The sequence below is a fragment of the Oncorhynchus clarkii genome, chromosome 16 (genome assembly GCF_045791955.1).
Source record: "Oncorhynchus clarkii lewisi isolate Uvic-CL-2024 chromosome 16, UVic_Ocla_1.0, whole genome shotgun sequence".
NCBI classification, from domain to species: domain Eukaryota; kingdom Metazoa; phylum Chordata; class Actinopteri; order Salmoniformes; family Salmonidae; genus Oncorhynchus; species Oncorhynchus clarkii.
Genome location: NC_092162.1, coordinates 40,367,628 through 40,380,132, shown reverse-complemented (window position 1 = coordinate 40,380,132; position 12,505 = coordinate 40,367,628). Strand labels below are relative to the sequence as shown.

Here is a 12,505-nt window from a genome sequence, read left to right as displayed (position 1 = left end):
CTTTTAGACCTCGGCTTGATTCTTCATTGCATTTAATATGTTATGATGTCCACTGCCACAGAATACTACCTTCGTCATCACATTTTAATGATGCAACTGCAGTTATGCACAATTGAAAGCATTTATCTAGTTCCTGCCTCAGGGATAGGTGACCTTTGAAACTGGAACCCTGTTCTGCTCTAGGTAGGCTGCTTCCTCCCATTGTGCCATATGCGGAGTGACACCTATGTCTTTCCTCCCTCCACTGATCATCATGTCAACATCATTAAACCAAGGGACATTTCCCTCTGGACTTCCCAGTGAAAGCAAACACAGGCCTGTATTCAACTAAAATCATTTGGATTTTGTGTATTTATTACCACACAATAAAAAGTTATTACATTTGGGGGCAATTTCCCAGACACAGATTAAGCCCAGTCCTGGACTAAAGAACAAGCTCAGTGGAGAATCTCCTTTGGGATAGCAGGATACCAACCTATATAGTAATACTATGAGATGTTCATAGTGTTGTCCCTATTGAGAAGTCATCAAAAGGACACGCTTTTGATTTTAATAATACACAATCATTCTGTTTGAAATACTTTTATTGAATGTAACAGGTGACGTCATTCAGCATCCAACACATTTACAAATTCAGTAGCTTTAAAAATATATAGTCAAATACAATCAGAACATTTGTTAAATATGGATGTCACTGTGTGGAAATTAAGATGTGTATATATGTTTGTGTAATCAAAATTGTTTAACATTTATCCGTTACAGTTCAACATTTTTACAAAGTTTTTTTTATGCTCAGTAGTTATAAGGATCAATCTTATCTGTGTTGCACAGAGGAAAATGTTTGTTTACGAGGAAGCATTCCTCTTCACAATGTGACGTAATGACTGCAATTCTGTCCTCCAGAAGTTCCTAGACATTGGTGCCATAAGTTCCTGTGGGAGTTTAAAGAAATCTGTAAATGTTTCCTTCCTTCCTCTGTTTACAACATTGATGGGCTGAAAAACTGGATGAGAAAATGGGAGACCGATTATGAGAGGGACACTGAGTGTTTGTCAGCCTATAATTTACATGACTATTGCTTAGTGACCAAGGCTGCATCCCTAATCTCCACACTTCTCCAAAAGTGCGCACTTGCACACTCCCTGTCTTGGATTTAACAATGGTGGAAACTCCCTCCAGGCAATGCTTACACTAATCAAATGCTTAAAAATCCATGACAGGGAGTGTGCAAGTGCAACCTTTGGAAGTAGGGTGGACAATCTGGACTCAAGTCATAAACAGCAAAGACTATTAGGAGGCTTCGTGTCTTGTGCCCTGTCTTTTAGCCTGTGAAAGCAGCACACGCTTCAGTAACAGTTCTGAAGTGATTTTTTTCCTTTCCTCCATTGTCCTTCAGTGATGATGGCTAGTTAAGTCTCAATGTGACACTGTGATGCTTCCTTTTTCTACGAGGCAGCAACGTCAGAATGGCTGGTACTCATGTTGCTAAGCTTGCGTTCCTTCTTCCCTGTGCCTGGTCCTCCTGCTTTGGGTGCAGTTTCTTGGGGATTCAACCCTCCTGGGTCCTCCCTGGGTGTATAGTGGACCACAGCATTGATCAGGTTGTTGCGGAAGCTCTTGCTGAGAAAGTTGTAGAGGACTGGGTTGGCGATGCAATGGAAGAGGGACAGGCACTGGACCACACTGAAGGAGAAGTAGAGCACCTCCACTGTGTTGCAGCTGAACACGTGAGGGTCCAGATCATCCACCATTATCAGGAACATGACCATGTGGTACGGCAGCCAGCAGAGGACAAACACTAGGGAGTACACATGCACCAGCCACACATCCCGTCTTCCCTGCACGTCTGGAGCGGAGCGCACCGCCCGGGCGATCAGCACGTTACAGGTGACGATGATGGAGACCGGGACCAGGAACTGGAAGATGAGGCAGAGGAAGGATATGGAGACGAACCACTCAATGTAGTCTGGCAGCATGTAGCAGCCGGGCTCGTCCCACTCCAGCAGGTCCACGTGGAAGTTCTCCAGCAGAGCCAGGAACAGGGAGAAGAACCACAGAGCACCACAGAGCAGCCAGCGGCGACGCCTGGCCACGGGGAAGCAGGCGGGAGACGAGGGCCTGGACAGGGACAGGTAGCGCTCCAGGGTCATGAAGGCCAGGAAGAAGGAGCTGCTGTAGAAGTTGACTGTGTAGATGAGGTGGGTGGCTTTACACAGGAAGCGGCCCCACAGCCACACCTTGTCCATGGTGACCTCCAGCATGAAGAAGGGCATCATCAGAACCACCATCAGGTCCGACAGGCTCACGTTGATGACACAGAACAAGACGCCGTTGGCCGAGTGGCGCCGGCGCCAGTTGACCCACACCACCAAGGTGTTCTCAGCCAGCCCCACCATGAACAGCAGCAGGTAGAGCAGGAACAGTGCGATCCGCCGATAGTCCTTATCCAGACTGATGGTGCACTCGTAGACGAACCACGGTGTGCCATTGAAGAAATTAAACGAGGAGTTGTGGAAGTCGTGTTCGTTCATGGTCTGTTGAATGCAGAGGAAATTGTTAGCTGTGTTAGGGGTTTAGTATTGGGCTAATCAGTTAATAGTCCGACGTTACATAGCGTAAGCAGTGGAGGACATGGATTGTTCAAACATGGATTTCTGGCTTGTTTATGAGTCTGCTAATGTTGCCTACAAAGATGAGATGTGAGGAGCAATTTCTCGTCATAGAATTGTCATGAATCATTTTTAAATCTACAGTGCCTTCAGAAAATATTCATACCCCTTGACTTATTAGACATTTTGTCGTGTTACAGCCTTAATTATCACCCGTCTACAAACAATATCCCATCATGACAAAGTGAAAACATGTTTTTAGAAATGTTTGCAAATTCTTTGAAAATGAAATACAGAAATATCTAATTTACATAAGTATTTACACAGCTGTCTCAATACTTTGTAGAATGACCTTTGGCAGTGATTACAGCTGTGAGTCTTTCTGGGGATGTCTCTTTTCAAGAATCTTTTCAAAATTCTTCAAGCTCTGTCAAATTGGTTGTTGATCACTGCTAGACAACCATTTTCCTGTCTTTCCATCGATTTTCAAGTAGACACAAGTCAAATCAAATCAAATGTTATTGGTCGCACACAGATATTTAGCAGATGTAGAGAAATACTAAAACTTTAAACACTCAGGAGCACTCACTGACTTCTTGGTAAGAAACTACAGTGTAGATTTGTCCTTGTGTTTTAGGTTATTGTCCTGCTGAAAGGTGAATTAATTTCCAAGTGTCTGGTGGAAGGCAGACTGAACCAGGTTTTCCTCAAGGATTTTGTCTGCACTTAGCACCATTTTGTTTATTCTCTATCCCAGTTCTTAACAATCACAACTGTTCTTGAAAATATGGAGTGTGGCACTCAGTAATACGTTGTATTGGATTGCCCAAAACATAACACTTTGTATTCAGGACAAAAAGTTCATTGCTTTGCCACATGTTTTGCAGTATTACTTTAGTGCCTTGTTAAAAACAGGATGCATGTTTTGGAATATTTTAATTCTGTACAAGCTTCCTTCTTTTCACTCTACAGTATCAATCAGGTTAGTATTGTGGAGTAACTACAACGTTGTTGATCCATCCTCAGTTTTCTCCTAACAGAGCTATGAAACTCTGCAACTGTTTTAAAGTCACCATTGGCCTCATGATGAAATCCCTGAGTGGTTTCCTTCCTCTCTGGAAACTGAGTTAGGAAGGTCGCCTGTGTCTTTGTAGTGAATTGGTGTATTGATACACCATCCAAAGTGTAATTAATAACTTCACCATGCTCAAAGGGATATTCAATGACTGCTTTTTTATTTGTTTATTTTATCTACCAATAGGTGCCCTTCTTGGAAAGGCATTGGAAAACCTCCCTGGTCTTTATGGTTAAATCTGTGTTTAAAATTCACTGCTCAACTGAGGTACCTTACAGATAATTGTATGTGTGGGGTACAGCGATGAGGTAGTCATTAAAAAAAATCATGTTAAACATTATTACTGCACACATGCACCTTGTCATGTCCATGCACCTTATTATGTGATTTGTTAAGCACGTGTATACTCCTGAATTTATTTCGGCTTGCCATCACAAAGGGGTTAAATACTTATTGACTCAAGATATATTTCAGCTTTTCATTTTAAATGTATTTGTCAAAAATTCCAAAAACATAATTCCACTTTGGCATTATGGAATCCTGTGTGTCTCAAATCTAAATATAATCCAACTAAATTTGGATAAAGTAAAGAGGTGAGAATACTTTTTGAAGGCACAGTACCTGAGAAAATATCAGACACTATGGTATGCATATACTATCTTCTGTTTTCCTCTTTAGTAATCATAATAATATAGCAACAAAATGCATGAATAAATTACTTTGTGTATAGTGTAATGAGAGAATTAAATAATAAATATTAATAAATATTAATATTCACAAATGACATTTTTCATATATCACTCACAAGTCTCAACTCAAATCATTGCAAATTCTACTAGAGGTGAAGAACAGGAGGAAGCAATACAGTCATACATACAGTATCCTGATGTGCTGCGAAGCGGAGTGCCTGGCAATAGATGATGGGTGGTGAGGGAAGGTCCCTCAGGGCAGGCGGTTTTCTTGGTCTGCCTGCTTGGGAAGCTAGCTGTGGCTTGGAGGAGCGAGAAGACCGTACTGGCTCTGGGGTCCTGGAGAATCTGTGCTTAGTTTAGGCAGACTAGATGAAGCCTTTTCCTCCCCTCATTCATCCCCCTCAGAGCCAGAGTTGACAGGACATCCTAAGAAATGGGGTGGGGCTTGGTGGTGCAGAGCAGGGCAGGAAAGTGCTAGATGGTTGTGGGGCTGCCTATGTCCCAAATGGCACCCTTTTCCCCCATTTAGTGCAACATATTTTTTGCTCTGGTCAAAACTAGTGCACTAGATGGGGAGTAGGGTGCCACTGGGGTCAGTGTGACCGTGGCCCAGCGCTCCTACCTGCCAGGCTACCTGCCACCCCAACACGTAACATTAGCACATAACGTTCTGAGAACCATGTGTTTCTTAGAGCTTGGTGAGAGTGTGGTTGTCCTATTGCACAGGGTTTCCCGATGTTGGTCCTGGTCCACGTTTTGTTTTTTGCCCTAGCACTAGACAGCTGATTCGAATAACCAACTCAAGCTTTGATTATTGTAATCGGCTGTGTAGTACTAGAGCAAAAACCAAAATGTGCACCCAGGGTGGGCCCCAGGACCGACTTTGGGAAACCCTGATTTTTGCATACAACCTTGGTGCAGGATACCCAGCGAGCACATATGTTTCTTAGGTGGGAATTTCAGTACTTCAGCATTAAGCTTCCTACAGGTTTCCTCATGGTTCGATTTACAGTCATGTTCTCAGAACATTTAGAAAACATTCCATTCCCAAGTGGCGCAGCGGGCTAAGGCACTGCATCACAGTGCTTGAGCCGTCACTACAGCCCCGTGTTCTATCCCATGCTGTGTCACAGATGGCTGTGACCGGCAGACCCATAAGGTGGTGCACAATTGGCCCAGCGTCGTCCAGGTTAGGGGAGGGTTTGGCCGGACAGGATTTCCTTGTCCCATCGCGCTCTATCGACTCCTTGTGGCGGGCCGGGAGCCTGCAAGCTGACTTCGGTAGCCAGTTGCACAGTGTTTCCTCCGACACATTGGTCCAGCTGGCTTCTGGGTTAAGCGAGCAGTGTGTCAAGAAGCAGAGCAGCTTGGCAGGGTTGTGTTCGGAGGACACATGGCTCTCGACCTTTGCCTCTCCCGAGTCCGTACGGAAGTTGCAGCGATGAGACAATACTGTAACTACCAATTATATCACGAAGAACAGAGGAAGGCCCCAAAAATTGTTTAGACTCCAGTCACCCAAGTCATAGACTTTTCTCTCTGATACCTCACAACAAACGGCACCAGAGCACCAAGTCTAGGTCAAAGAGGCTCCTTAACAGCTTCTACCGCCAAGCCATAAGACTGCTAAACAATTAATCAAATGCCCCCGCTCCACCCCTCTGTTTTTACACTGCTGCTAATCGGTGTTTATTATCTATGCATAGTCACTTTAACCCTACTTACATGTACAAATCACCCTGACTAACCTGTATACCCGGTTGACTCGGTAACGGTACCCTGTATATAGCCTCATTATTATTATTACTTTTTATTTTTTACTTTTGTTTATTTTGTAAATATTTTCTTAACTCTATTTCTTGAACTGCATTGTTGGTTAAGTGCTTGTAAGTAAGCATTTCACTGTAAGGTCTACACCAGTTGTTTTAGGCGCAAGTGACAAATACAATTTGATTTGAAATTGGGGAGAAAAAGGGGTAAAAGTACAATTTCTTCCATAGTCCTCCATCTTGTTAATTGTGTTCAGTAATTCACTAATTGGCCACACCTATTTGGCCAACACACCTGAACACACTTAACAAGATAGAGGATAGAGATTGTTTTGTTGACAACGGAATGTATACAATCACGGATTACAAAGGGAAAACCAGCCACGTCGCGGACACTGACATCTTGCTCCCAGACAAGCAAAACACCTTATTCAGCTGCTTTCAGGATCGAACGTGGCCCGCTCCCAAGGACTGTGGGCTCTCGTTCTCCGTGGCCGACTTGAGTAAGACATTTAAGCGTGTTGACCCTCGCAAGGCTGCCGGCCCAGACGGCATCCCTAGCCTTGTCCTCAGAGCATGCGCAGACCAGCTGGCTGGAGTGTTTACGGACATATTCAATCTCTCCCTATCCCAGTCTATTGTCCCCACTTGCTTCAAGATGTCCACCATTGTTCCTGTACTGTAGAAAGCAAAGGTAACTGAACTAAATTACTATTGCCCCGCAGCACTCACTTCTGTCATCATGAAAGTGCTTTGAGAGGCTAGTTAAGGATCATATCACCTCTACCTTACCTGACACCTTAGACCCACTTCAATTTGCTTACTGCCCCAATAGATCCACAGACGATGCAATTGCCATTGCACTGCATACTGCCCTGTCCCGCCTGGACAAAAGGAATACCTATGTAAGTATGCTGTTCATTGACTACAAGCTCACCATCAAGCTCGGGGCCCTGGGTCTGAACCCCGCCCTGTGAAACTCGGTCCTGGACTTCCTGATGGGTTGCCCCAAGGTGGTGAAGGTAGGAAACAACACCTCCACTTCACTGATCCTAAACACAGGGGCCCCACAAGGGTGTGTGCTCAGCCCCCTCCTGTACTCCCTGTTCACCCATGACCACACACGCCTCCAACTCAATCATCAAGTTTGCAGACGACACAACCATCGTAGGCCTGATTACCAACACTGAAAAGACAGCCTACAGGGAGGAGGTGAGAGCCCTGGCGGAGTGGTGCCAGAAAGAAAAAAAAACAGCTTCTATCTCAAGGCCATCAGACTGTTAAATAGCCATCACTAGCCGGCTACCACCCGGTTACTCAACCCTGCAAATTAGAGGCTGCTACCCTATATACATAGACTTACAATCACTGGCTACTTAATGGAACACTAGTCACTTTAATCATGTTTACATACTGCTTTACTCATTTCATATGTATAATGTCACGCCCTGACCTTAGAGAGCCTTCTTATGTCTCTATTTGGTTTGTTCAGGATGTGATTTGGGTGGGCATTCTATGTTCTTTTATCTAGGTTTTGTGTTTCTATGTTTTGGCCGGGTATGGTTCTCAATCAGGGACAGCTGTCTATCGTTGTCTCTGATTGGGAATCATACTTAGGCAGCCTGTTTTGCCACCTTAGTTTGTGGGATGTTGTTTTTTGTTAGCTCTGCGTAGCCTACGAAACGTGACGTTCGTTGTTCTTTTATTGTTTTGTTTGGAGTTCGGATTTAATAAAGAATCATGAACATGTACCACGCTGCACCTTGGTCTCATCCTTTCGATGAGCGTTACAGAACATCCCACCACAAACGGACCAAGCAGCGTGGTACGGAGGACTGGACATGGGAGGACATCCTGGACGGCAAAGGATCCTGGACATGGGAGGAGATCCTGGCCGGAAGGGATCGCCTCCCATGGGAACAGGTGGAAGCAGCTAGGAAGGCGGAGGCAGCTAGAAAGGGGGCCCAGCGTTACGAGGGGACACAGCTAGCACGGAAGCCTGAGTAGCCACTCCAAAACATTTTTTTGCGGGGGGCACACAAGGAGATTGGCTGAGTCAGGTTGGAGACCTGAGCCAACTCCTTGTGCTTACCATGGGGAGAGTGTGACTAGTCAGGCCCCATGTTATGCGGCTCTGTGCAGTGTGTCTCCAGTGCGCACTCATAGCCCGGTGCGCTATATTCCAGCTCTCCGCATCGGCCGGGCTAGAGTGGGCATCCAGCCAGGACGGATGGTGCCGGCTCAGCACATCTGGCCTCCAGTGCGTCTCTTCAGTCCAGGATATCCTGCGCCGGCTCTGCGCACTGTGTCTCCGTTTGCGTGTCCACAGCCCAGTACGTCCTGTGCCAGCACCCCGCAGTTGCCGGGCTAGGGTGAGCATCCAGCCAGGAAGGGTGGTGCCAGCTCTGCTCTCCAGACCTCCAGTGCGCCTCCTTGGCCCAGTATATCCTGCGCAGGCTCTACGCACAGTGTCTCCGATGCGCTCTCACAGCCCAGTGCGTCCTGTGCCAATGCCCCGCAGTTGCCGGACTAGGGTGAGCATCCAGCCAGGACGGGTTGTGCCAGCTCGGCTCTCCAGACCTCCAGTGCGTCTCCACGGCCCAGTGATGATCCATGGCACGTAGCCTCCAGTGATGATCCATGGCACGAAGCCTCCAGTGATGATCCATGGCACGAAGCCTCCAGTGATGATCCATGGCACGAAGCCTCCAACGACGGCCTCCAGTCCGGAGCCTCCAGCGACGGACTCCAGTCCGGAGCCTCCAGCGACGGTCCCCAGTCCGGAGCCTCCAGCGACGGTCCCCAGTCCGGAGCCTCCAGAGACGGTCTCCAGTCCGGAGCCTCCAGAGACGGTCTCCAGTCCGGAGCCTCCGGCGACGGTCTCCAGTCCGGGGCCCCCGGCGACGGTCTCCAGTCCGGGGCCCCCGGCGATGGTCCCCAGTCCGGGGCCCGCGGCGAGGGTCTCCAGTCCGGGGTCTGCGGAGAGGGTCCCCAGTCCGGGGTCGGCGACGAGGGTCCCCGCACCAGAGGCGCCACCAAAGTGGGGTGAGCCAGAGGTGGAGCGGGGTCTACGTCCCGCACAAGAGCCACCACCGCGGATAGATGCCCACCCAGACCCTCCCCTATAGGTTCAGGTTTTGCGACCGGAGTCCGCACCTTTGGATTTAATAAAGAATCATGAACACGTACCACGCTGCACCTTGGTCTCATCCTTCCGATGAGCGCTACATATAAACTGTATTCGATTTTAGTTAATACCACTCAGACATTGATCGTCCTAATATTTATATATTTCTTAATTCCATTATTTTACTTTTAGATTTCCGTGTATTGTTGTGAATTGTTAGATGCTACTGCACTGTTGGAGCCAGGAACACAAGCATTTCACTACACCTGTAATAACATCTGCTAAATATGTGTAGGTGACCAATAAAATCGGATTTGATCAGAAGTAATTGCCCATGTATTCTAAAATAGAGAGTAAGGATGCTCCCTCAGCACTAAACACCTGTACACAGTGTCAACGTTTATGATCACTATGTTTGATAAACAGTTGCAAGATGACATGGCATCATCAACAGAATGAGCCCGTTTGTCAACTATGAAGAAAATTTGCTGGGGTCCAAACACGTTAAGGTACTTACATTACACATAAAACAAAAGATTAAATAGTAAATCATAACATTATTACACCACTACACATCTACAATATAACATGTATAATACCACCATACAACAATATTACAATATATGTGTGTGTAGAGTGAGTGTGCTAGCGCTTGTGTGCTTATGAATGTGTCTGAACCTTTGTGTTACTTCACAGTCCCAGCTGTTCCATAAAGTGTATTTTTACCCAATTCTACTGCTTGCATCAGTTATCTGATGTGGAATAGAGTTCCATGTAGCCATGGCTCTATGTAGTACTGTGTGCCTCCCATACTCTGTTCTGGACTTGGTGATTGTGAAGAGACCTCTGGTGGCATTGTGGGGTATGCATGGGTGTCCGAGCTGTGTGCTAGTAGTTTAAACAGACAGCTCGGTACATTCATCTGGTCAACACCTCTTCCAAAAATAAGTAGTGATGAAGCCAATCTCTCTTCCACTTTGAGCCATGAGAGATTGACATGCATGTCATTGATGTTAGCTCCCTGTGTACTTTCAAGGGCCAGCCGTGCTGCCCTCTTCTGAGGCAATTGTAATTTTCCAAAGTCCCTCTTTTTTAGCAACTGACCACACTAGTGAACAGTAGTCCAGGTGTGACAAAACTAGGGCCTGTAGGACCTGCTTTGTTGACTGTGTTCTTAAAAAGGCAGAGCAGCGCTTTTATTATGGACAGACTGCTCCCCATCTTAGCTTCTATTGTATCAATATGTTTTGACCATGACAGTTTACAAACCAGGGTTACTCCAAGCAGTTTAGTCTCCTCAGCATGCTCAAATTCCACATTCATTACAAGATTTAGTTGAGGTTAGTGCATGATCTCAAATACATTACTTGTAGCTTTTGAAATATTTAGGACTAACTTATTCCTTGCCACCAATTCTGAAACTACCTGCAGCTCTTTGTTAAGTGTTGCAGTGATTTCACTTGCTGTAGTAGCTGATGTGTATAGTGTTGAGTCATCCGCATACTTAGACACACTTGCTTTACTCAAAGCCAGTGGCATGTTGTTAGTAAAGATTGAAAAATGTAAGGGGCCTAAACAGCTGCCCTGTTGTTGGAAAAGCTTTCATTAAAGAATCCCCTCTGTTCTGTTAGACAGGTAAGTCTTTATCCACAATTTAGCAGGGGGTGTAAAGCCATAACACATACATTTTTCCAGCATCAGACTATGATCAATAATGTCAAAAGCTGCACTGAAGTCTAACAAAACAGCCCTCCCAATATTTTTATCATGAATTTCTCTCAGCCAATCAGTCATTTGTGTAAGCACTGTGCTTGTTGAATGTTCTTCCCTATAAGCGTGCTGAAAGTCTGTTGTCAGTTTGTTTACTCTAAAATAGCAACCAAGGGTTGGTAACAGGCTGATTGGTCGGCTATTTGTGCCAGTAAATGGGGTTTTACTATTCTTGGGTAGCGAAATTACTTTCTTTCAAGTAGGCTTAAATTGAAGATATGGCAAATAGGAAAGGCAATATTGTCCACTATTATCCTGAGTAATTTTCCATCCAGATTGTCAGACCTCGGTGGCTGTTCGGGTGGCTGGTCTCACACAATCCCACAGGTGAAGAAGCCGGATGTGAAGGTCCTGCACTCGCAGGGTTTACACATGGTCTGCGGTTGTGAGGCCGGTTGGACGTACTTCCAAATTCTCTAAAACGACTTTGGAGACTGCTTATGGTAGAGAAAGGTAACAGCTGCGGTGGACATGCCTGCAGTCAGCATTCCAATTGCACGCTCCCTCAAAACTTTAGACTGTGAAGGCTCAGGAGAAGACCCAGATGCAGACAGTTTCGAAGTAATAAAAGTTTATTACAAAAACAGGCAAAATGACAGGTCAAGGACAGGCAGAGGTCAGTAGTCAAGAACAGAGTCCGAAAGGTACAGAACAGCAGGCAGACTCAGGGTCAGGGCAGGCAGAGGTCAGTAATCCAGGGTGGTATGGCAAGGTACAGAACGACAGGCAGGGTCAGGGCAGGTAGAATGGTCAAAACCGGAAAAGCTAGAAAACAGGAACTGGAGACAGACAGGCGCATGGGAAAAAATGCTGGTAGGCTTGACGAAACAAAACAAACTGGCAACAGACAAACAGAGAACACAGGTATAAGTACACTAGGGATAATGAGGAAGATGGGTGACACCAGGAGGGGGGGTGGAGACAAGTACAAAGACAGGTGAAACAGATCATGGTGTGACAGAGACATCTGTGGCATTGTGTTGTGTGACAGTACTGCACATTTTAGAGTGGCATTTTATTGTCCCCAGCACAAGGTGCATCTGTGTAATGATCATGCTGTTTAATCAGCTTTTTGATATACCACACCTGTCAGGTGAATGGATTATTTTGGCAAAGGAGAAATGCTCACTAACAGGGATGTAAACAAATTTGAGCACAAAATCTGAGAGAAATACGTTTTTTGTGCATATGGAACATTTCAGGGACCTTTTATTTCAGCACATGAAACATGGGACCAACACTTTACATGTTGCATTTATATTTTTGTTCAGTGTACACTACCGGTCAAATGTTTAAGAACACCTACTCATTCAAAGGTTTTTCTTTATTTTTTTATATTTTTTTCTACATTGTAGAATAAGACATCAAAACTATGAAATGACACATATGGAATCATGTAGTAAGCAAAAAAAGTGTTAAACAAATCAAAATAGATTTGAGATTCTTCAAATAGCCACCCTTTC

General features: G+C 45.5%; 1 protein-coding gene across 2 annotated transcripts; it reads right to left on the bottom strand.

The window, feature by feature from the left end:
* Positions 1–566: 566 nt before the first annotated feature.
* Positions 567–4,740, bottom strand: LOC139367604 (G-protein coupled receptor 182-like). Of its 2 annotated transcripts, none has more exons than XM_071105866.1 (2): positions 4,562–4,740; positions 567–2,534 (listed from the first exon to the last, which is right to left on the bottom strand). In XM_071105866.1, exon 2 carries the CDS (start codon positions 2,529–2,531, stop codon positions 1,446–1,448), a length of 1,086 nt encoding a protein of 361 aa, XP_070961967.1. In that variant the 5' UTR covers positions 2,532–2,534; positions 4,562–4,740; the 3' UTR covers positions 567–1,445. The 2 variants fall into 2 exon arrangements, with proteins under 2 accessions (XP_070961967.1, XP_070961969.1); XM_071105868.1 differs by having other exon boundaries at positions 4,558–4,723.
* Between the last annotated feature and the right edge of the window lie 7,765 nt (positions 4,741–12,505).